The sequence below is a fragment of the Ahaetulla prasina genome, chromosome 2 (genome assembly GCF_028640845.1).
Source record: "Ahaetulla prasina isolate Xishuangbanna chromosome 2, ASM2864084v1, whole genome shotgun sequence".
Classification (NCBI taxonomy): Eukaryota; Metazoa; Chordata; class Lepidosauria; order Squamata; family Colubridae; genus Ahaetulla; species Ahaetulla prasina.
In genome coordinates this window covers 74,887,496-74,913,262 of record NC_080540.1, presented here as the reverse complement: position 1 = coordinate 74,913,262, position 25,767 = coordinate 74,887,496, and the positions used below count along the sequence as shown (strand labels likewise).

At 41.6% G+C, this 25,767-nt stretch overlaps 1 protein-coding gene across 9 annotated transcripts in view; it reads right to left on the bottom strand.

The window, feature by feature from the left end:
- Positions 1–3,502: 3,502 nt before the first annotated feature.
- Positions 3,503–25,767, bottom strand: part of PCBP4 (poly(rC) binding protein 4) — a 59,218-nt gene continuing 36,953 nt past the window's right edge. For 4 of the 9 annotated variants that reach the window (XM_058167324.1, XM_058167322.1, XM_058167321.1 and 1 more), the window contains 6 exons: positions 25,036–25,111; positions 21,760–21,812; positions 16,684–16,853; positions 15,036–15,310; positions 11,836–11,872; positions 3,503–11,374 (listed from right to left, as the gene is read on the bottom strand). In XM_058167324.1, the coding sequence (XP_058023307.1) occupies positions 11,338–11,374; positions 11,836–11,872; positions 15,036–15,310; positions 16,684–16,853; positions 21,760–21,812; positions 25,036–25,111 (648 nt within the window). In that variant the 3' untranslated portion in view covers positions 3,503–11,337. Of the gene's footprint in view, positions 11,873–12,038; positions 15,311–16,683; positions 16,854–21,759; positions 21,813–25,035; positions 25,112–25,767 lie in introns of those variants that run through there. The other 5 variants (XR_009153258.1, XM_058167323.1, XM_058167327.1 and 2 more) reach the window with 5 other exon arrangements.

The following is a 25,767-nucleotide window of genomic DNA, read 5'->3' as shown; positions in this document are numbered from 1 at the left end:
TTAAGATAGACACAAAGTTGGGAGTGATGAAATGGCTCAAAAGAGTAGGTTAAGATGGTGCATTCTCTCTGTGCCAAAAGGCATTCCAAACGAATTGGTGTTAATCTGAAAAGAAAGCACCAGGGCTAGCTTTAAGACAAGAGAATTCCTCCTTCCCATTCATTTTAAAAATGCAAATCTTTGCATCAGTAGGAATGGAGCCATCACTCAATGTGGCCTAGGGGCAACATATACCTTTGAGCCGGCACTGGAAAATACACCCTTGATTGGTTTGATGTGACAAAAAAATGGTGAGATCAAGATGGAGAGTTCAATCAGGGCATTATTTGGTTCCTGCTTATATTTACTGAGTTTCACTTTTTCAAGGGCATATGCCAAGAAATCTGCATAAGATATAGCTATAGGCTGACTACTGTGGTAAGAAGTTAAGAAGTTTACCTAAAATAAAAGCTTGCACACAGTAGTGAGTTTCAATTTCGGCCGCTACCGTTTCGCTCGTGGGTGCTCATGTGCTCGTCCGACGCTTCTGCGCATGTGCAGAGATGTCCGGGCGGGTGGGCGGAGCCACTGCCGCTACCAGTTCTCCCGATCCAGAGCGAACCGGTAGCAACAAACCACTGTTTGCACAGAATATAATACTTTAAAAAATCTTTCTATTAACAATTATGTGCATCTTAACAATTCTTTGTTAATACAGTATAAGCAAAAGTTGGAGAGATTTTTGAGCAGTTCTTTTTGATTTTTCTGTCTCTGAAGGAGCTTTGTATTGGAAGAGTGAGCTGTGCAAAAGCAGACTTTTGAGTATCATGCTGATGTGAATGTAGAATTGTGACTCTAATGGGAACCTCCAGCTGCATCACTGAAACTCATTTAAACTGTGATGACCTATTTGATGCACCCTTTGATGTCTTAAAGGGATGGACATCCTTGCCAGGGCATCAGCGATGGCATGCCAATTGCTCATCATTGGCTCAGATCTGATTCCATTGTGGTTCTTTTTCTGCTCGTGAGATGAATTTAGATGAGAATAAAAGGAGTTAATATATCTCCCAGTACTTAGAAGAAGTAGATTTGAACAGCAGATCAGCACAGTTGGTGCTGCTTAGAAGCAGGACGAAAAATATGGAAGGACATCAGATCAGGACTAGGGTTTATCTTGCTATTCCTTCTGCAGTTTTTTCTGTGCTTGTATCCTTCATACCCAGCTTGGTGGTCCATTTATAAGCCAAGGATCATAGGACTGCCTCTTTACTTTCTCTGTCTGTGACCGAAATATTTTACTCCCTTGGTCATAGAAATGCATAACGAATATAAAGAACTATGGAGGATATAGGTAGTCCTCGACTTACAGCCATTCATTTAGAGACCTTTCAAGGTTACGGCATTGAAAAAAAGTGATTTATGACCATTTTTCACTCTTACAACCGTTGCCGCATCCCCATGGTCACATGTTCAAAATTCAGATGCTTGGCAACTGGTTCATATTTATGATGGGTGCAGTGTCCCGGGGACATGTGATTGATCCCCTTTTCCGACCTTCTCGCAAGCCAAGTCAATTAAGCCAGATTCACTTAACAACTGGGTTACTAACTTAACAACTGCAGTGATTTGCTTAACAACTGTGGCAAGAAAAATGGGGCAAAACTCATTTAACGTCTCTTGCTTAGCAACAGAAACTTTGGACTCCATTATGGCCATAAGTCAAGGACTATCTGTATTTAAGAAATAGGCTCAGTCCTAGATTTAGGATTGTCTATACTAGGTCAGATTCTCTCCCTTTCTTAGAGTTTCCATTGGCAACTCTACTGTCATCTGCTTGTCTAAGAGAGCAGATTCTTTTAATCTGGAGAGGGCAGGGAATAAACCCAGGTTGCTATCATACACAGTGGGTGTTCTGTCAGGACCAGTAGAGTTCTGTCTCTTATTTAATATCACTGTGATTGCAGTGGTTGGCTGCAGAAGAATTGTACTTGGAGAAGTCCAAAGATCTGAAAAAGGAGCTCTGGCAGTCTCCATCAAAATAACAAAATGGTTGCAAACCAGGGGTGAAATGCTCCCAGTTTGGACTGGATCACGTGATCCAGTAGCGATGGCAGGTGGTGGTTCAGAGAACCAATGGCAAAAATCCCTGCCTTCCCCCATGCTCAACTGAGCAGGACGATCATTAGAAGGGTTTTTTTTACTTTTAAAAGCATTTTTTCTTTGGCTGAAAAAATGCTTTTAAAAGTAAAAAAAAAGCCTCTGATGATTGCGAGGCTCAGCTGGGATTGTCAGAGGTTTTTAAAACCTCTTCGGCCAAAAAAGGCTTTTAAAAGGCTCCTCTGATGATCCAAGCTGAGTTGCCAGATTATCAGAGGCTTTTTTTTTCTTTTAAAGGCAAAAAAAATGCTTTTAAAAGAAAAGAAAAGCCTCTGACAATCAGGCAACTCAGCTGGGATCGTCAGAGGAGCCTTTTAAAAGCATTTTTTCTACAACCTCTTCGGCTGAAGAGGTTGTAGAAAAAATGCTTTTAAAAGTAAAAAAAATGTTGGCCACGCCCACCCAGTCACATTACTCCCCCACCAAGCCACGCCCACAGAACCCGTAGTAACAAATTTTACATTTCTCCCCTGTTGCAAACTGCAGTTGTAGGAGTGGTGAAAGATCCTCTCCTATGGCCTTTTAGTGTTGGAAAGCACAGGAGGAAAAGTTGTTTCTTCTTTCTCCAAAGTCATTCAAGAGTGGATTGGAAATGGGGAGAGTGCTTCTGCTTTATCTCAGTTCAAAACAGAATTGCTTGGGGAAGTGCGGGGCTACCACAAAGAAAACCTACAAAGGATATGGAAATAGGATGCTGGGGGCATTTTTTAAAAAAATCCTGCAAGAGATGTTTTCTTCTCTCTCTTAGTTTGATCCAGCTACCACAGTAAAATGTTCAATGAGAAAATCCTTTATATGCCCTTTGAAGGGTACCTCCCAAAAGCATGTGGGCCATTCTTCCCTTTAATGTTTAATTATCTGGAAGGGTATTCCCTGTTCAGTACAGAAATAGCACCTTGGATTTATAGGGACTGGGTAGCAGGTCCCTTGATGATAGCCACATTTCCTCTTTCTCTCCCTGAAGCCTTATTTACAATGCAAAGTGACAAATGTCCTTCTTCTTCTTCCCTGCTCTAATTCAAGCCTTGGAATGATAATATAAAGTACATTTATTATTTATTATTTATTGATAATGATAATGATAATAGAAAATACATTTATTATTGGAAATACATATTCTCTCTTTCTCCCAGGTATTTTAAAACAAAGAAAGCTCAACATGTTGTTTCAATGTATTATTTCTCACTAGTTTCTCCTTTCTGTGAGGTAAGGAAATGTTGGCAAATTGTGAGAACCTTTGCTAATGAGCTAAGAGCAGGACACTTCCTCTCTCAATTCCAGATGAATAGCTCAGATTTGGGTAGAAGAAAGAAGAAACTAAAGGGAAAAAAAAGACTACGTGATAATAAAAACATCCAACAGGTACTTTTAAAAGTGATTTATTATAGCATATGTTTTTTTGCAGCGTAGAGAAAGAAAAGCTTTCTTTCTTTCCTTAAAGCTCTTTTATTGAGAATCCTCTTTTATAGAGGCACATCCAGGGGAATGAGTCAATTACTGATAACAAAAGATGAATGGCAAGAGTCACAACCAATAAAAGAAAATATTTGTACTAATAAAGGAAAACATCTGTATCTCAGGATTGTAATGAGGGGTCTCTGAGCTTGGTGGTTTTCTTCCGGATATTTCATTACCCAACTAGGAAATATCATCAGATATTAGCTAGCACTGATGATGTTAACTAGCTGGGTAATGAAATGTCTGCAAGAAAACAACAGCTAGAGTGCACCAAGGACCCCACAGGAGTCACAATATTGGACCATGCAAGATCTCATATGCGCGGTCAGAATCTCCAATGAAAGGAAAGTAAGGAAGCCTTCTGCAGCATGACCTTCTCTATCTGCTGGAATTGCAACTCCCAGAATTCCTTGATCCCCATTGTTTTTGCAGTCTTAGCCCTTTTGTCAGGGTAACGGGCATTGTGTCAATGTTGTTTATTGCATGGCATCTAGATTTTAATAGTATTTTCCTCATTTATCATGTTTTAGTCAGGAATTGGGTCTCATAGTATGAATGTGCCATTTGAATTGCAATTGATTGCCATCATTGTGGGGGGGTCCTTGGTTTTTGGGTTTTTTTTTGCATTTATATCCCGCCCTTCTCTGAAGACTCAGGGCGGCTTACACTATGTCAAGCAATAGTCTTCATCCATTTGTATACTATATACAAAGTCAACTTATTGCCCCCCAACAATCTGGGTCCTCATTTTACCTACCTTATAAAGGATGGAAGGCTGAGTCAACCTTGGGCCTGGTGAGACTTGAACCTGCAATATTGCAGGCAGTTGCTGTTAATAATAGGCTGCATTAGCCTGTTGCGCCACCAGAGGTTCTCTCTGAGCTTAGTTGTTTTCCTGAAGACGATTCAGTACTGATGATGTTACTTCAGGACTGTCTAACTCGCAGCCCGCGGGCCGGATGCATCACACGCTGGCCACGCCCATGCCTGGTTTTGCGAAGGGGGGGAAAGTCACGATACGTCATGTGATGCCACCATGACGATGTGAGTTTGACACCCCTGTGTTACTTAGTTGGATATCGAAATGTTTGCAAAAACAAAAAACCAACCAAGCTCAGAGAGTATCAAGGACCCCACAGTTCAACCCTGAGTTACAAATATTTTCTATTGGCCTGCCATCATTCCCTTCACAGTGGCATCACCAACTCTCATGGATGCAATTGTAGCCCTAGTTTGCCACCCTGTGTAGGAAAGAAATGCTTTATCTTCTGCTACTACACTCATACGTATGTGTGGCAAACTAATCTAGGCCATTTCACTTGGAGTCATTTGTAACAGGAGAGCACAATTTCAGGAAAAGTGTTAAGTGGCTTGCCAGCTACGACTTTCCAAAACCAGTCAGCTGGTGTTAAAATGAAGAGTAAATGTGATTAAATGAATCACATGTAATTAACATGAATTAACACATAGTAAATAAGATCATTCTTGATGTAGTTCAGAACTCTTACCCTTTTTAACTTTTCTTTAGAATTATAATTTGGAGGCATCTGGGGAGGAAGGCTCTTCCTGCTTCTGCTGTTTCTGGGAGCTGCATAGGTTGTACCTCCCCGATTTATATTGATTCAAACATTTAGTTTTGACCAGCAAAAGTGGTTTTATGAAAGGGGTGCCTGGCTTTCACCGGGTTAGTTTATTTAAGCAGAAAAGCAAAGAGATCAAATCAAAGGAAGTCTGACGTACGTTCCCCAAGACTAATATTACTGAAAATTCCGGAGTTAATAATATATGTGCTTATTTTACAGGATTTCTATGCTACCCCAATGGCACTGCAGAGCTCTGCTGTCTTTCCATGTGGGAAAGATGCATGGAAGCAAGCTGTACCCACAAAGGTTTCTGTTGTGTCTCGTTCGCTTTCCCCGCAGCCAGGCCCTTCTTATCTCCTTCCGGACGCTGAGGAATGTCCTGGCATGCCTCCAGGCCCCAGCCCTGGCACCCTGCCCAGACAGGCCGAGGAAGAAGAAGTGCTTCCAGCCCCCAGCCCTGACTCCATGCCCAGGCAAACGGAGCAACTAGACCCCTCCCCCACAGCATGTGAGCCTGAGGAAGGTCAATTACCAACAGCTGCAGCCTGGAGCGACCCTCGCTTCAGGAGAATTGATAGGCGGCGTCAACAGAAGGATGGGAGGGGCAGGCCTGGATAAGTGTTGAGTCATGCAGCCACACCCCATGGCCTATATAAAGGATCTGCTTTCTGGCATTCTCTGAGTCAGGCAAAGTCTACCTAATATTGCTGAAGTCACTTCCTGGTCTCCTGCCTGCCTTGAGAACTTTGCTAGGACTTTGGCAGAGCTGCAGAGGCATGCCTGATTCGGATTTCCCTGACCCGGCCGTCAGCGGAGGAATGGGACACGACAGTTTCTCTATAGTGCTTCCTCGGGACTTAATCTCATATTATTGCATTTGAAGCAAATCCTTATGAAATATATATTTTTTGTCATAGAAACACATATATAGAGGGTTCTATGTCCACTCCTCCAGTTTGAAAAGGTTCATTCCTCATGCTGAGCTGCAATTATCTTTAGCCATGATTTGCTTAATAAGTCAGAGTGGCTGAACTGACATATGATGATACCCAATTATATCTTTTGACTCTGGGCCAGCCAATGAGGCTGTCAAAACCCAGGGCCTGGAGGCCACATGAGTTTGGATGGGGAGAAATATGTCTTCTCAATCCTACCGAGACAGAATGGCTGTGGGTGTTTGACTTACCCAGATCTGAGAATATTCCATCTTAGACCTTGCTTACTTGATGAGGTAACAATTTGTTGTCCAAGGTTGGGGAGATCTCCTTGGATCTGCAGCTGGTGTTAGCTGTAGCCAGGAAGATTTTTGCACATTTCCACCTGGTACACCAGCTGCATTCTTTCATAGATGGAAGGGTCACTCCTCAGGCATGCCCTAGTCAGCTTACAGGTCCAAAATGTGGCAGCATCAGCAGTAATTGGCATGTTCATGTGTCTGTATAACATTTCTGCTGCACAAACTGTACTGTTGCTGGTTTGTTTCAGAGTGTGATTTGAGATGTTGGTTGTTACCTATAAAGCCCTATATGGTATATAACCTGGTACAGGTTAGGGGAGAAAGAAATATGGCAGGAGACGAGAAATGGGCCACTCACAGAGAATATTCGACCAGTGTTTTATATCAGGTTTGCATTCCTGCTCTTTGATCTTAGCCCTGATACCTGGATAGCAGACTTTCAGAAGCCCTGGCTTCCAGCTGCTGCTGACTGCCTGAGCTCCTTGAGTCCACCTCCTGGTTGGTGGTGGAGTTCTCTGGATTTATGGCCTTGGGGGACTTCAATCTGCCTTCCCTGGGAATGAAATCTGAGGTAGCTCAGGAGTCCATGGCTACCATTATGGCAAAGGGCATCATGGGACAGTGGTCACACACCAGATCTGGTGTTCCTGTCAGAGCAGTCAATGGGTCTGTGATCTTTCGCTGATAGAGCTATTAGTGTCCCCTTTGTCATGGTCAGATCACGTCCTATTTACTATGGGATTCTCTGAAGCTGCAATCGACTGCAGGGAGGCTGGATCCATTAGATTGGTCAACCACTTGCAATCCAGAGGGGTTTCAGAGGTTAGCTGCGAGTGATTCCTATTCCTTTACTAAATGGTCCTTCTGAAGTTTTTATTGCTGTTTGGAATACAAGGTTGATTGAGGTGTTGGATTGGATCATGCCTATGTGACATCTCCCTTTTGCAAATGTTTTCATTCCTCATGATTTATGGATGAGCTGAGGGAGATGAAATGGGAGATGTCAAGAACAAAATTGGTGTTCAACTAAGGACAAACTTGATTTAGAACATCAGTTGCCAATGGCAAGAGGCCTGGCTTCTAGCAGCAAAGACAGTGAAGTGATAATGCCCATGTTGTGTGTGCAGATTGCCATCCCACAGACCTGTTTTGGGTGATATCAGCCCTCTTGAGTAAAAGGGTGCAAAGAAACCTTTTGTAGGGACTGGTGGAAGAATTTGCTCAGGATCTGTTGGACAAAATTACTTGGATTTCCTCACAGTTGAATGCTGGTCTTCAGAAGATACCTAGGGTAGTCTTAACCTGGTTATCTTAGAATGTTTTGAATTTGTTGGACCTAAGGAAGTGGACAAGACCCTTAGAACGGTGGCCGCAATCACCTGCTCTTTAGATCCATGCCCTTCGTGGCTCATGAAAGTCAACAGGGGGTATTGTGTGAGTGGGTCCTAGCAGTGATTAATTTTTGAGTAAGGTGGATTGTTCCTTTATCTCTTAAGGAGGCTTCATGTGCTTCCTCCTCAAGAAGCAATTGCTGGATCACGCAATACTAGACTTTTGCCTAGTAATCAACTTTTCCTTGGGGGAAGATGATTAAGAAGGTGGTTGTGTAACCCCTTCAGCAGTTCCTAGATGCATCAGATTATCTCGGCCCTTTCCTTCAGATTTCAGATTGGTTATGGAACAAAATCAGCACTTTTGGATGATCTCTGCAATGGCAAGACAGTGGTGGCGGTCTATCTTTGGCTTACTTGATTTCTTAGCAGCTTTTGATACTATTGATTATGGTCCTCCTGGATTGATTTAGAGGATTGTGAGTGGGCAGTACACAGTTGTGCTGGTTAAGTTCCTTTCTATGGGGGTCAGTTCCAGTTGGTGGTGATTGGGGAAGAGACAGTCCTACCCTTGGCCCCTGTTATGTGATATGTCACAGAGGTTACTTTCCCCTCCTCTATTCCACATCTACATGAGCCCACTGAGTGAAGATATCTGTTGACATGGGATGAAGTATTGTGAAGTATATGCTGATGATAATCAGTTGTGTATCTTGGTCCCTGGTGAATTAAGCAATGCTATGGATATCCTGCTGGTCTGGGGCTATCCTGGTGTCTCGGGGCTATGAAGGTTTGGATTGGAAACAACATACATCAAATGAACTCTGGCAAGATTGAGTGGCTTTGGGTTCTATTCCACCAGGAGCTGTGATGATGCAGTGGTTAGACTGCAGTAGTGTAGGCTGAATCTGCCCACAGCGAGTTCAATCCTGACTGCTTTAAGGCTGACTCAGTCTTCCATCCTTCCGAAGTTGGTATGATGAGGACCCAGATTGTTGGGGCAATATGCTGACGTTATAAACCTCTCAGATATTGCTGTAAAGCCCTGTGGAGCAGTACATAAGTCTAAGTGCTATTGCTATTGTTATTGCTTTGGTACTGGATGAGGTTGCCTTTCCTCCAACCGACTGTGTGCAACTTGGAGGTCTTTTTAGACTCATGAGTCCTGCTCAAGGAGCAAGCGGCAGTCATGGCGAGCTTTTGAACGACTTCATATTGTGCACCAGTTGTACCAGTCCTGGATCAAGGGGCCCCACTCAGTCATTTTTGCCCTGATGACTGCCTGGTTGGACTATTCCAATTCACTTTACACCGGCTCTCTTGAAAAGTATTTGAAAAAGTTCAGCTGTTGCAAAATACAGCACTGCGAGCAGTTATATAATGTATAGCACATATTACACCTCTGCAGCAAGAGCTTGTTTCTGGGTCCAATTCAAGACGCTTGAGCTTTAAAGCCCTACATGACCTGGGACCACCTTATTTGAGGGACAGCTTCACCCCAATTTTCATCCATCCGTGCCGCCAAATACAACAGAAAGGGCAGCTACATTTGTTGGGTCCTAGGCCACTGGCCTTTTTTTTTTTGGCTGTGGCTCCCACATGTGGAATTTTACATCCCTCCCTAAAGTGATCACTTCTCATCACTTCTAGACTTCTGAAGGTCCTTAAGACTTGGTTATGCTGGTAGGCCTGAGGATATCAAGGGACGGATAAACAAATGAGGTGGAACCTTTACTATTAACATCCCTTCATCTATTAATCTTGTTTTAGCTGCCTTCGTAGTTTGCTAATGCTTTACATTTGTGAATGATAATTATTTTAAATACTTGTTGTTTTAGCTTTGTTGTACCCTGCCCAGGGTCACCTGCTTGTGAGATGGAAAGCTATACAAATTAGATAAATACTTAAGGGACTGCTTGCCTCCCATGACATCTGCCTGGCTGATTCTATCCTACAGGGCTGGTGCCCTCCAGGTTCCTTTGATTGAACAATGTCATTTATCAGGATCCTGGAAGTGTGCTTTCTCCATAGCAGTGCCTGCCCTCTGGAACAAGTTTCCCCTTGAGGTCTGATAGACTCCAGTCCACTGTTGCTTAGAAGAGCCGTGAAGACCTATCTCTTCACCCAGGCCTTTGGCGAGGGGAAAATGAGACCCTCACTTCATTACATTTGCCATCTTCTACATCTTTAATGTTCTACTGATTTGATCTTTTTCTTGTTTCGTTGTTGTGAGCTGCCCAGAGTCATTGATAGACGGGCTGCATCCACGTTTAATACTTTATTATCATTAAAATAAATACATGGAGGAAGAATTGACTAGGTTAAGAGAAAGGGGAAGATGGAAAAAGTTGTGGTTATATAGAGTTGTGGAGTTCCTGAAAAAGAGAGAGATGAGAAGTTTAAAGAACAAAATGCAATGCATGAAGCGGTTGTTTCCTTAAACTTTTTTTTTGCATACCACATTAAGTGGCTAGCTCTGAAAGGGACTAGAAACACGGGTGTCCAAACTTGGCAACTTTAAGACTTGTGGACTTCAACTTCCAGCTTTGCTGGCTGAGGAATTCTGGGAGTTGAAGTCCACAAGTCTTAAAAGTTGCCAAGTTTGGATACCCCTGGACTAGAATGTTGGATACGTATCAATGGTGGGTTGCCCCTGGTTCGGACCGGTTCTATAGAACCGGTAGTAAAACTAGTGGGAGGCTCCGCTCACTGACCCAAATGTCAGCAAAACTCTTCTGTGCAGGCGCAGAAGTGCGCGCGCGTGTGCTTGCGAGTGGAGCAAGTGAGCGTGGGGACGATGTGAACCGGTAGTAAAGGTAAGTAGAACCCACCCTTGATATGTATGCCTACATGTTCCCCTTTCCATCCACTAGTCACTATTGCTGGGTTCTTGCTGCTACTGAGAATGGGAATGCTGCCATAATGAATTATTTTGCTGGAGCTAAAGGGGAAGCTAGCTTGGGACCAATGGCAATCTGTGCAGGTGACTGCCAAGGGCTGTAAGAGTATCCATTCTAGTCTTTTCAACACAGAGAAATGTTTCGACAACACTAGGACAACCTGACTAGTACAAGGACTGGATCTGCAACCAGGTGTACACTCTCGGCTTATGTGTTTTGGCATTTGGCATGGACTGAAAGCACATCTGTGTCTGCTCTGAACTGAGTAACTATTAGGGTCAGTATATCTAGGCTGCAAATATCTGATTGATCACCGGGATAGCAGTGAAGAATTAGAATGTCTGATATCCTTTCAATACCATCTAATGGCCATCTGGATTTTTGCTGAATATTTTAAGCTTAAACCACTGTTTGTGGCAAGCATTTTGTTTAAAAGCTGCCCATCTTGGTACTAAGAGCCTTGGGGGCACAGTGGTTAGAATGCAGTATTGTGTATTACTTCTGCTGACTGCCAGCAGTTCAGCAGTTCGATTCTCACCGGCTCAAGGTTGACTCAGCCTTCCAGCCTTCCGAGGTTGGTAAAATGAGGACCCAGGGTTGTTCAGGGCAATATGCTGACTCTGTAAACCGCTTAACAGAGGTCTGTAAATCACTGTGAATTGGTGTACAAGTCTTATTGCTATTTTTTGCTAAGGCAAAAAATCCATAGATCCCTCTACTGTGTTGCTGGAAAAAAAATTAGAAAAATCACAATGTCACAGATCAAGGTCCATGATCACAAGATAGAGCCATTCATTGTAGTTACAGTATGTGGCTTCACGTGTCTCAGCAATAATTCTTTATTTAACAAATCATAATCATGGTGTAGCATGCTATGGGCACAAAAGTCGTAGAGTCCAGAATTGTGGAAACCCCTGTTATGCAACAGAAGGTTAACCTTGATCTTTAAAGCTTATCTAGAAATATTTGTTCTTATAATTTCTATGATCGATGAATTTGAGTCTTTGATTTATTTTACCACGAATCAAAACGTAACTAAGATGTGCTGGTTATTTTGAATTAATTACATGTTCTCGAGATGCATCTTTGCCCCTTTGCAGGTCTTCTGTGAACACAGTATCGGTGACAAGTGGAAATTTAATCAACAATATTTTCTCCAGCATTCAAGGCAACAAGAAAAGTTTCACCTGCTGATTTCCTGGCTGTCAAAGGGCAGGAGTCCAGCTGCCAGGGAAAAGAAAAAGCGAACAATGCTAGCCTTCACTGTGTTCTTAGATAAAACATTACAAAATCTCCTCTTTTTTTCCCCTTTTATTAATCATTCCAAAGGCCAGCTAACACTTCCTGGGTTTTGCCTGACTCAAAGGTACAACAATTAATTCTCGGTTGACAAAGTTTATATTTTTATTAAATCAATGATAAGTTACAAAGGAGGAAAAATATAGAATTATATGTACAGCATTTCCAAAGATAAGCCAAAGGGGATTATGGGGTGGAGGGAAATTCCTCAGAGCCGCAAGAAAAGATGAGAGCTTTTTGCCAGGAAGTGATAGAGGGAAATTAAAGAGATCTGTACCAGCCAGGGTAGAATGCCAAACGGACAACTGGTTGGATTGATTTATAAGAATAGCCCCTCCCCCTGCTTTTTTTTTTTTTGCTCCAAACCTTCCCTTTCTTGTTAAATCAAAATATTGATTTACACCATCTGAGAATTTTATCTCATTAGCTCAGTAAACCTACAGCATTTCTTCATTGATGGCAAACCTTTAACCACCATACAGTCAATGACTACACATGTACGGTGGCCTTTCTATACCATCCAGAGTGTGTATTTGCAATGCTGGGGGTATGAAATAATCTCGTCAGCAAACAGATGCCACTGCCTTTCAACGCTCCGCATCTGCAGATAGCCTTAAACCCAATTATCCTGAAATGTATTTTTGTCAGCCTGGTTAATTCTTTTTTTTCCAGACACCTTTGGCATCGTACCCAATTGCGTGAGCACAACATAATCAGGGCTGTGTGAAACCTGAGATTCCTGGAGGAATCCAGCAAAAAAAAACAAAAAAACACAGGATGTGCTGCTTGGGAACTAGCATTTATTTAGAAAGGGGCAGGTTGATTTTCTTGCTTCTCCCATGAATTGTAAATCTGGGTAACAATGCAAACAAACAAACATTCCTCTCCCAAAATTACCATGCACAAAGGAGATATGTATGCATAGCTGCATATTCTATACAGGTCAGATAACGAACTTTTTATGGCACAGGATGTGGTTGCGTGCATGCAGAATTTTAAATATTTTTGTTTTGTTTTACTTGAATGCAGACACTACACACAGCCCTGGGCTTTGCTAATGAGTCAGTTGGTTCCATAGGAGAGGCAGAGCAAAAGGCAAGTTCAGTTTCTTTTCTAGCCTGATTCACTGAACAAGCACATTCCATCCAGTGCCTTATAAAGATAACAATTTGCTATTAACCTTGTAGTATTTGGATAAAGAAATACAATATGCCAACTTGAGTCAGCAATCTCAGTCACTTTGGAGAAGCTATACTGTTTATAACCAGTTAGGAACTTGGTTGTAAAATCCTTGGCTTGGCAGTTTATTTTCTGTACATTGCAAACCTGTAACTATTTACTCAGGAGCAAGGTACGCTGAATTCCTGCTAGACAGGACCTCAATTTATGGAGATGATTACCAAATGTAGCAATGTGGTTGTATACCTCTGGGATGACACTTTATCTTAGACAGAAGGGTCAGGATCAATTACAATTCCTGTCTCTTCACTCGCATGAATTTATCTGCATTGACAAGTGCCCTCCCAATAGCAATAGATAAGAGGGAATGGGGACTCTTTTTGGAGCATGTACTCATTCCTTAAGGCTGCATTGAAAAGGTCCCAGATGTAATCCTTGTCATCTCCAGGTAAAGCTGAGAAACTCTCTCAGATACTTTGGAGAGCCACTATCAGCTAGCACAAGAGACAACATAGAACCAGAGATGGCTGGTAGTTGGACTTGCTATTAGGTGGCAGTTTCCTATGCTTAGACTAAACAGGGTGCTTTATTATTATATTATTATTATTATTATTATTATTATTACTGAGTAAGCCTGCTTAGAGCTGAACTATGAGGGTTCATGAACAGTATTAGTAAGCACTCATTGGAGACAACATCCCATGAGGGTGAGATAAATTCAAAGATGTGTTCATGGCATGATAGCGATTCTATGACCTGCTAAGAAGAGTTTTCCTGAGGTATCTGCCATAAAAAAGACCTTGGAGTAGGTGTCTTCTATTGAGACTAAGTAGAATTGGCAGCCAGTGCTGGAGATTCAAATTTAGTAATGTACTACACTATCTGATTAGCCTTTGCCCAGGTTTTTAGCAGGGAAGCCAAATATAAGCCAATGGTTGCTATGCAACGCCCCGTCAACAAGAGAGGGCCTCTGGTAAAAGTTACTCCTTTCAGTCTCTTTTTATTCTAGCCAGCTTTTAGGGGGAAGCAAAAATTCAGAACCCTGTGTGTTTGTCAGAAACAGCCATGACTTTTCTTTTTTTTTAAAAAAAAATTGAGATTCTTATATAGTTAGAATGAGATACATAAGCAGTTTCATATCAAGAGAGAAATACTTAGAACAGAGAACCAAAAAGTGTGCTTCTTGGTATGTTCCGTCATATTTAAATCCTACATGCCTTCTTCTCCTTTTATCAGTCAGATTTTCCCCCCCATTTTTTCCCCCCCTGAAAACAACCATCCATGAGATATAGCAGTGGCACAGCATATACTCTATCATTACCACTGGTCAAATAAGCTTCATCTACTCCCACAATTGAGTTAAGACCTTTCCCAAGACCTCCAGTGCCTTCAATTTGAAATAAGAGAATTTGTGTATGATTCAATTTTTCTCTAAGTTAAATCGGTAGATTTCCTAACAACACCACAGGAAATCAGATGGTGAGAGAAGCCGTTTCCTGAAGGAGATCAGATATATTTATGGAAGGTAAAAAAAATCATAACACTTTGAGTGTGGAGCAGTAATTGTCCAACGGAGATGAAACTTGAAGTTTAGATGGTCTTAATCACTACAGACTTCTCAGCTAGGATCAAGTAGGAACTATGGAGAAGAACCGGTTCTCTCTCTGGACTCTTAGTCAGCACTGCTCTCAACAGCTGCTGAGGTTATATTCTCTGTCATCTCCTTACTTTCCAATACAATAGATTTGCCTCTCACATCATACTTAGTCTTCCCCCATGTAACCTCATTTTGGAGTGGCCTGATGTTGATGCCATCTCGTGAAGCATGGGAGGGCCCGCCCCAATTTTCCCCTCCCTGCCCCACAGCCCACCTTCCTGCTTCAGTATGGGGAGAACTTCTGTCTCTCACCCTTCTTGCTTGCATTGGCTGTGGAGATCTTGGTCGTGTAGGTGGCAAGGTTGCCATTGTGCCCCGTGGCTGAGGAAGGGGGCAGTGTCAAGAAGGGAATGGGTTTCAAGCCGATGAAGTTGGAGAGGGAGATGGCATAGGGGGGACCAAGCAAGGCTGGGGGAGGTGCGGCCACTGCTGTCAGCGCTGGGGCTGGCGAAGGGGTGAGGGGCTGGGAGAAAGTCATGCCGAGGTCAACGGGGGGCGTCTGGGAGGTAGATTTGGCCGTCTCTAAACTGAAGAACAAGAAGGGAGAAAGAATGAGACCTGTGCATGCATGCCCATTTACATATAAAAATGCAGACATCTGTGGACATATACTTGGAAGTATATGTACCAATGTGTGCTGGAACAAGCTTGCACACAGCATAATATGCATAGGTATGGGTTAATATGTATAGTTTGCTTAATACATATATAACAGTATGGTTATGGATATGGATATGCATTCACAGAAAGACGTGTTTTACTGGCATGCATAATGACATGTGCAACAGAATAGGTACACACACATAGACTGGAAATAGTGAACAAGGTGCTCTGAAGCATTTCAGCATCCGGATGAGATCTTTTTCTCCAGAATCCCCCTTAGGACTATGATCATACATTTATGGTAAGGAATCTTTACTTTGATAAGAGGAGCTTATTTCCTCGATCAGTGTTCAGAGCTGGTTACGTGGAGGGAAGTTATCGTACACCTTTTGGCAGCTCCTGTTTATATAATCAAAACATTCCAAGGTATTTCAGGCACTTATGTGTCTTGGACCCATGATCAATGAATTGAATCAGTGTCTGAATTTCACACCCTGAAATCAATTTACCTGTCTAGGATGAAGGCGGTGAGTGGCAGTGGTGATAAAATTTAGCTTACTTTGGTTTTGAATATGTAAATATATTAATATATAAAATAAGTGCCGGAATGATTTCCACGGGAAAACTGACTGTATAAACAGGAAAGTGCATCCTTCAAGAAGCAGGCTATGTCCAACCAGCCAGTACCCTAGTGGCCATAATGCACAAAAAGAGAGCAACAGTTATTTCCTGCTCCAAATCTTAAAGCATCTCAAGTGCCAGATTGTGATACACCATGGCAAATACCCTTTCATGTATTCCATTCAAGTGTTGTTATTTTGTGGATAAAAGGCAGTTATTCCACACTGAAAACAAGAGTCCTTTCTCAGCAGAAGGCTGAAGGCTGCAGAGGTACTTGCAGCTGCAAGAAAACTTTGAGGGGAAAGCAGAGGCAGCTGCCCAAAATACTGCAGTGTAATCAATGATAATAGTCTTAGTCTGGCTCATGAGAAACTCAAAGATTGGAGGCTGCCATCTAGGCTGGAGAGATAGTGTGCAAAACTATTGACACTTGTGGGAGTGCGGCAGGATGTTACCTTTTAACATTCCTGTTTATTAAATAAAAGGCAGAATGGTTGCAAACTAACAACTCACCCACCATAGCAAAGGATTGCCTTTCGGTTCCTACAAAGCTATCCATCTAAAAGTCCCAGGGCTTAGACTCAGGAGGAAGACGCCACAGCCATACCTGCATATATCTGTGACAATGAGGTTTCCTCCCTGCCTCATCTCCCCCAGAGGCTGTATTGGCTCTTACCAGGCTGTGATGAGGTACTGAGCCAAAGTGATGCTGACTGGTGTGCCTGTGATGGTCACATGACGTTCGGAAGAACCCTCTGTCTGATTCCCGATCTTGATGTGTGCTCCGGACATTTGCCGAATCTCACTGATCTTGCTCCCCTGGCGGCCAATGATGCAGCCAATCAGCTAAGGAGGACAAAGAAGAATCATCTTTAGGAGGGAAGGATGCGAGGAATTCCATCCTCCAAGAAAATAGCTGAAGTAAGTTGCATGGAAAATACTGAATCATTAAGTGACAGATTTCTTGCAGTGAGAAACAGCAGACTGTCAGTGCCTTACTATGGTTACTTTTTAGGCAAGAAACCCCAAGATGCAAATAAACGCAGTAATGCCGTAGCTAAGTTTTGGAACTGATAAGCCGTCCCAATCTGTCACAAACTGGATACAGCACTAAAATCAAAGAAATACCTTGCCAAAAAGAAACATTCAGAAACAGATGTTCCACAGATCGAAACAGGAGAAAGGTGTCTATCATCCAATCTAGCCTGAGGCCTAAGGACAGAGTCAGATTTTATGGGCTTGTTTAAATAAGGCCAGAGTGGAGCTGTACAAATCTGAAAGGAAATTGTGTTCCAGAGGGCAGTTGCATGACAGAGGTCTGCTTCTGGGTCTAACTGGGTCATTATTTAATCAATTATTTATCAATTATCTACAGAATATGGCAGACTACTGGAGATAGGTGGTCCCTCAAATAACCAGGTCATGAAGCATCATACCTGAAAATCTGCACCCAAACTGCATGTGGAGCTATCATTGTAGCTCATGGGAAGATTATTAAAGGGGTATACCATGGCACCCCAAACTGCTCACACTGTTGAATTCTGGAGAAGCTTCAAGAGCAGCTTCATGTACAATGAATTACTGGAGTTCACAAGGTAATCAGTGACCACCTTAATGCCTCCCAGTCTAAGTATGGCCACAAAATAGTCAAGTTTTATGTCAAAGTTTTCTGGCTACAACTTCCAGTTATGACTATATGACTGTAACCTTGTTGCTGGTATCCTTAAGCTTTATACTGACTGTTTCCCTATGACTATCATTAAGTGTTGTATCTTATGATTCTTGACAAATGTATCTTTTCTTTTATGTACACCAAGAGTGTATGCATCAAGACAAATTCCTTGTGTGTGCAATCACACTTGGCCAATAAGGAATTCTATTCTATTCTATTCTATTCTATTCTATTCTATTCTATTCTATTCTATTCTATTCTATTCTATTCTATTCTATTCTACTCTACTCTACTCTACTCTACTCTATTCATGTTGTTGCAAGAGCTATGAGTCCAAGAAGACTCCAAGTTTTGTATCAGTCCTTGAGAGGGGAGTACTATTTGGGACCAACAATGAAACCACTCCAGACTCAGGAGGTGCAAACATTTACAGCTACTCAGTCTAAGCTCATCCTTTCCAAGCCAGGATCATACAACCTCCACATACTGGAATTAAACATTGATAATATCATTTGGCTACCCCTAAACCAAGAAGGGACGCGGTGGCTTAGTGGGTAAGACACTGAGCTTGTCGATCAAAAGGTCGGCAGTTCAGCGGTTCGAATCCTTAGTGCCGTGTAACGGGGTGAGCTCCCGTTACCTGTCCCAGCTTCTGCCAACCTAGCAGTTCGAAAGCACGTAAAAAATGCAAGTAGAAAAATAAGGACCACCTTTGGTGGGAAGGTAACAGCGTTCCGTGTGCCTTTGGCATTGAGTCATGCCAACCACATGACCACGGAGACATCTTTAGAGAGTGCTGGCTTTTCGGCTTTGAAACAGAGATGAGCACCGCCCCCTAGTCGGGAACGACTAGCACGTATATGCGAGGGGAGCCTTTACCTTTTACCTTTACCTTTAAGCCAAGATGCATAATTTGACCCCAAGTTGACTGATCATCTCACTATGTAGCCTCATGCAGATGCTAACCAGAAGAGGTGGGAACACCAAACCTTAAGCCCTCCCACTTAAGCGGGGATTCTGGCCCAATTTGTCCCTCTTTGTCAACCCAACCACAGAGAAAGGAAAACCACTACAGGAACACTCTCTCTCCACCTCCATCTCCCTTCAGGCAGTCCAGAAAGATATCATGATTGATGGTATCAAAAGCTGCCAAGAGATTAAGTAGAACCAGGATGATTACAGCTCCTTTGTTCCGACTCCATCAAAGTTATCAACAAATTTTAATACCATCCTGATATTATGCCCTGGTCTGAAACCAGACTGAAATCGGTCCAGACAATCTGAATCTTTCAGGGGCCACTGAAACTGTAACCTAGAAAAATACATTTCCTTTCCAGGGAAGGTTGGAATCTGGATGAAAATTGCTTAGGACAGTTGGGTCAGCAAAGGTTTTTTGAGGAGAGGCAACTGTGTTCAAGGCAGGAAGTGCCACCATTCCCTCAAAGAAACACACCACACTGACTAATGGCACATCACTGGATGGCCATCACCAACCAGGAGGTCCATGGATCTAATATAGAAGTGGCCAGGTTCATCAGCCCAGAGATGTCGTTTTCTCAGAGTCATGGATTCAAACTCAGAAGGGCAGTGTCAATCCTGTTTGTAGCTGAGTGGGTCCCCAGGATTGTGTTGTTTAAGCTATTCAGCTACAAAGATTTGTTGGACTGAACCACCTTCTATTAGACAAGCGAGAGACCGAATAGGAAAGGAAAAAAATAATTAAGTCATGTAGTTCAGGTTTCTACCAGACTGTGGCAGGAACTGACCTACAACTATAAAGCAGTGCAGTTTGTTTTGTAAGACTTTTTCTTTAAAGAAAATATTCCATCCTTCTTTTCCTTCTGCATGTAAAATTGGGGCGCTACGTAAAGGTCAATGTTGCTTACTACCCACATGCTTCCTGCCTTCAAAAATGACTGAATAAAGTCTTCAGTTTCCCCAACAGTATCTGCTGGTATCTGCAGAGCAGGCTTGCAGCTGGGTTGGCTGTGTGGGTGAGCTACTGGCACATTCTTCTTTTAGCTTGATATTCTGGCTTTTGCTCCCAGGGAGGAGTGAGTGTGAGGCTTCTGAAGTTGGGGGGAAAGTGGGTTTAAAATAGGTCTTTTCCACCCTTTTTTCTTAGGATTTTCCTGTGTGATTACTGTGCCTTGTTGACTACTGCTAGTCCTACAGTAGTCGACTACTGTCAGGTAGGCCAGGACAGGAAACAGGCCCCACAGGATTCTAGGAATGCTAAGTTACTGTAGTTGGGTATAATAGCAGAATCATGAAAGCCTACAAGACTTTCTCTCTGCCCCCTCTTACACGAAATAGAATCAAGACAGGACTATTTTGAGATTCTTTCTCATTCTCTCAGGACTGAGTTGTTTGTTTCATTTCCCTTAGCAGTTACTCTCTTCCAAAGTCATCTCTACATTCCTTTACAACCGCAATGACAACTGAATCTTGTGACAAAAGGAAAAGGCCAAATGCTGATCAGACTCAAGTAACTGTTGATGCAAAACAATCTTTAATTCCTTTAATGTCTGAAGATTCAATTATTTCCAGATAATCCCTTCATGGTACAACGATTAAGTTACACATTTCTGTGTCAGGCTGCCATGAAAGACGCAGCAGCACAATTAGTATTAAAACTCAGATTGTGGTTTCGAACCTTCCCCCTGGGATGGCCACCTCGGTACAGACACTGCATTATTCTTTAAAACATTTGTCTTAGGTAGGGTGATGAAGCTTGGACTTTTAAGCATTACTAAGCTTAGGAATTGGCTTTCCACCTGCTTCTTTGTCTTAGTAGAGTTATAAATAACACCTGCTAACCTGGGATAGAGGTAGCACAGGTCACTCAACCTTAATTATCTTTGTCAGATTCCAGATGGTGCAATGCCCTACTTTCAGTCTCCTCCTCCTCCTAAAGGCCTTTCAGATCAAGGTGTCCTTCCGGACTGTTTGTGAAGGTTGAGGGTTGGGAGCACCATTTCACAGTGGTTCCACAGTGGCTAAAGCACAGATTTAAATCGTAACATTTCTTCAAGCCTTTGTGGACCTGCTGTGACAACACGGACCACAGTCTGAGGATCAGTGCTGTGGTCCATTTGCCAATAAGTACAGTGAGTTTTATGTACACTGAGAGCATTTGTACCAAGACAAATTCCTTGTGTCCAATCACACTTGGCCAATAAAAAATTCTATTCTATTCTATTCCAAAGTATTTTTTGTTGAGAGTATATTATCCCGGAAGTCTGGGCTGTGCATTGCCTCTCAAGAACTCCGGACAAAACTAATTTCTTAAAATAGGTATGCTAAATGTTCGACAACCCATTTTATCTTAAAACAAACATTTAAAAAAAAAAGATCTTGAATTTTCAAGTCTTCTGAAATCTAATGAAACTACTGTATCCTGCCACGTTTTTTGCCCGCCCTGAAAGCTAAAAATAATTACAATTAAAAACTGCATTGACTAGAATTTAAAAAAAGTTGCCTGTGCTTGTTGTAGATGGCTAGCATATTAATTCTATTTTTAAAAGCTGTTTGCTACCTGACTATATTCCCCAAAGACCAAAGTTCTGTGGCAGAACACAAAGTTCCCAAAAAGACGATTCCTAAATCATTAACTGGCTACTCCAGCTCGAAATAATTGTATAACAAATGAAGTTAAAGCCCTTTCTCTATCCAAGACTCTGCAGATCTGCTATCCATCTGAGTAAACAATATTAGTCTAGTTGAAAAAAATAGCTGGACCCACCATAAGGCAGCTTTCTCAATTGCGACAATAAAAGAATTTGGATTTTTGATTCTGACATAGTTGCTTGGCAGAACTTGGCCCTTTGTTGGGAAAGATTTGGCTGGGGAGTAGATTTCTTGCTTTTATCGGAATGGAGTCCCTCTCTACAGACCTTGGTGAACAGGAGCAGAGGAAAGGAATGAAAAAAGGTCTGGATTTATGCCCAATGAGCTTTTATACTGATGTGAAATGGGAGGAACGGAAGTGGGTACAATTACAACAGAGCAAACAAAAGACCAAACCAACCACAGCGTTAACCCAGCAAAGTAGGCAGCTCACATCAAAGTCTGACTTACATCATTGGGAACTAGAAACTCCTGAGAGCTATTCTGAGAGTTTGCATCCAGGCCTACAGAGAAAGAGAGAAAGAAGACACAGAATTACTAGGGCCCTAAGGCTACCCCCCTGGTTACTCCTTGAATGGGTATTTCATAATCCTGCCTTCCTTAGAATAAGCTAGAACTGAAATGTTAGCATCTTAAAGATCCTTTCGAGGCACCATAGTTACAAAGAGCAGGGAGGACACAAAAAGGATTGGATGGCTTCCCAGCTCTTGCAAAGCAATCAGCAGCTCCAAGAAGAGGCTTTTGTTTTATGCCATTTCACTTAGGTCACATTACACAGGACTAATTTTAGATAGTCCCGGTGGAATTCCAGCCTATCTCTGCCTCTTCCTCCTTGATGCAGACCCCATTGGTTACAGATATTCTTTTGTCAACGTAAGAAACAATCCTTGTCCTTATTCAGATGGTAAGAGTTTTGGTTCAACTGCATGGATTTGCTGCATTTTTACAGGGGCTACTTGGAAAAGCCGAGTTCAGTGAATGAATAAACAAAACCCAAAAGAAGGATTCTTATTGTTATGCATTGTTTATCTGAGCTCATTCCATTAGAAGAGGTTTCAGCTTTGGACTTGTAGCTTCATCCAGATGTTTAGCTCCTAATTATTCTTGGAATAACTGAATCCATCAATTCAATGTTGACTGAATGACCACACAGAAAGACTTTCTCCAGGATGATCCCTCCCTGACCCAGACTTTATATCTTATAACAGTGCCTGCTTCTGTAACTGAGTCCATATACCTGGTTGCCTTCTTCTGTTTCTTTTCACTTTTTTCCAACTTACAGACTTCTCAAGAGAGCTCCAGATATGTCTAAAATATGATTATGTGAGCCTGGGCATTTGTCTCTTTAATAGGAACCATAGCTTGATTTGTTCTGTGATCCAGGATCGGGTTTTTTGACCATCCAACATCACTGTTTTAAAATATCAATACTCTTTCTAGCCTGCTTCTTCGAACTACTTGAAACTTTGCCTGGATACAGATCTGCAATCTGTATAGTTGTTGTGCAGATTTCACTTCCATAAAGTGTCAAAGGAAAAACCACTGTGCAATGAAGTCATTTGCATTTTCAGCTATTTGAATAGTGTCTTGTCATCAGCATAACTAAGGGTATTGATGTTTATTCCTCCAATTCTAAAACCACACTCATCTTTTTCTAATCTAGTTTCCCTCAATATATATTCCAGATGTAGACAAAAAAAAAAAAAATAAGGGGAAAATTTTGTCTCACTCCTTTGCCATGTGGAGCTAGTCTATTTTGTTATGTTTGTGTGGATGGTGACTTCCTTTCCTGTGCATAGGTTTTACATTAGGACAAAATCAAAGGATATTGTGTAAGCTGTTGCTTTGTTCTTTGCTTAATGGCTTTTCTGTGATAAGAACAAAGATGCTAAAATTATTTCCAGCAATATCAGATCCAGCCAGAATGATACATGCCTTCGTTGTGCCTCACTTGCATTCCTGCAATGTGCTCCATATGGGGCTGCCTTTGAAAATTGCTCAAAATCATCTGCTGATTCTGACTGCTGCCACAAAGCTGCCTTTCAAGATTTGCTATAGATAGCAAGAGATCACATCTTTACAACAACTATACAGGTTGCTGATCTGTATCCAGACAAAGTTTCAAGTAGTGCCCAAGATATATAAAGGCCTATTCAAAATCACTTATTCCTTCATCTCTCTCTCCCCGCCCTTGTCCCCCTCTCTCTCTTCCCCCACTCCCTTCCTCCCTCTCTCTCATGTATTTAGTGTCAATGTTTGTATTTAGAGAAAGAAAATGGGAGATATTGAGAAAGAGTGTATGCTTGGCCTCTTGAGCTGATTTCCTTTGTTCCTCTCCTCTGTATTTTAACCTGAAGATTGCTATAATGACAGATATATTAAAAATAAAAAGTTAATAAAAAAAATACTCGTAAGGTGAATTTGCAAAATATTCTTCTTTAACAGGGGGACTGACAGATGGACCTCTATAACTTATTTTTAACATCTGAATTTAAACAATGTGGCTTCTATGGTTTCAGTTTATCCTGTTTTTGTGACTGCAATAATTGTTCTCTGTAAGCTACAGGTTCTGCTTTAGTTATGTATGAACCCAGTGTACTGCAATTTATTCAATACACCATGACTTATTATGAATTAGGATTCTGGTCGGTGCTTAGGAAATAGCCACCGATTGTTCTAGAAGATGAGAACCACTTTGGAAATTGGACTAACAGCTTTCTCCCACCCCCCCACCCAGCCATATTTCTTTCCTGTCCTGCGGTAGATGATGTAATCCAGATGTCTGTGTTTGGTGCAATTAATTACAGTTTTTCAAGCAGACTGAGAATGATCCAAGTGATCTACAGTTGGGCTCTGTAAGCATCTTAATAAGTGGGTGACTGTCCTGGAGATTATGTATAAATATTGAAGTGCACATTAAAGAATCAATTATCATTACCCCAATAACACTATCCCACCAACTGTGTACTTTACAGACATATTTCCTATTTATGTCTCTGACTCAAGTTTCCCCAATAATTTTTTATTATTTCTTAGATTGCTTTTTTTTTCCATGAAAGATAGCCTTACTGACCCAGCATCCTCCATGAATGCTGGACCACAACTTCCATAATACTCATCCAGCCAGTCGGCCCTTGCTAACTTGGGATAATGCTCACGCTTAGAGGATGGGAGGTTGAGGCAGGCTGCTATAAAATTACAGGCTAGAAACATAAGTATCTTGATGGAGGCTGTCAAATGCTCTCCAAAATTCTTTTGTTTTCTTCTTTTAGCATTTATATCCCAAATAAACCCTTGACAATTCACTAGATTTCACATCAGTTACCAATACCAATATCATATCTGTCACCAATCCTCTGCCTGATCTGTAAAAATCATTTTAATGCAGATTCATTTTTATGCCTATTTTATACAATTCAAAGGTATGGCATGAAAGAATGACTCCATAAGTTTATCTAACTCTAATAAAAATACTGTTTACATTTCAATAAAAGTCACGCATGTTTCTTTGGAATGAAATGTTTATTTGTTCATGTTATATTGTTCTAGTGACATTTCTTGGTGAAAAATTACTACTAATTAGGTTTATTTATAAATATGTTTCTGTCTAATCTCTCTGCAAAAAAAGTATAGTTGCAAAATCTTTAAACTATAATTAAGAATCTGAGATTATCAGAAATTATATAGCCTCATCTAATCTCAGAACTCTTACACTAACTCTCTTACCTGCAACTAGAGATGGAGTTTGTGCCAAGGATGAAAATGAGACAGGATGTCCCGAAAGCTGCTGCAATTTTGTCACCTGCACAACAGGAAGAAAAAAACCAGATAACCCTTAAATATAAATAACTGTCAATTCTATGTAAGTGGTTCTTGACAGTATCTTGGAGGGTCTCTCAAAGCTCAAGATTTTCTCATGGCTGGAAAATCTGTGTTTCATTTCACCTGTATGTGAAAAGGAACCAATGAAACTCTATCAACCGCTGTGTTTGTATTACTGTTTCAAATAAGTCTGGGATAGTAAACTTTAGGAAGATATATTTTATGAAGCAATCTTAAGCTATCCGTCTCATAACAACAGAGGCTCTTTTTCACTATGGTTCATGCCAATTTTAAATTAGGTTTCAGCTATAGCTGTAGGATCATCTCCATCTGGTTAAACAGTTACCACTAAGGATATAAAAGGTTTTCCTGAAGGTCAAGATTCATTGACTGGTTAAAACTAAGTCATTCTAAGTGCTTTGTAAATTCTGCCACAGCCTTTAATAGCTGACCTCAATACAGTGCCCCCAAGATTTGTCTGGGATCTCCAGACACTACGGAGAGTGCCAATATACTAGAAACACCTGGTTGGAAAGATGATGCTTCTATATTCTTTTCAAGAAAAGAAGCATAGGATGGGTTAAGTCCAGAGACCAAAAACAAGAGGTGTGGACCACAGAGGGGAAGACCTGGAGT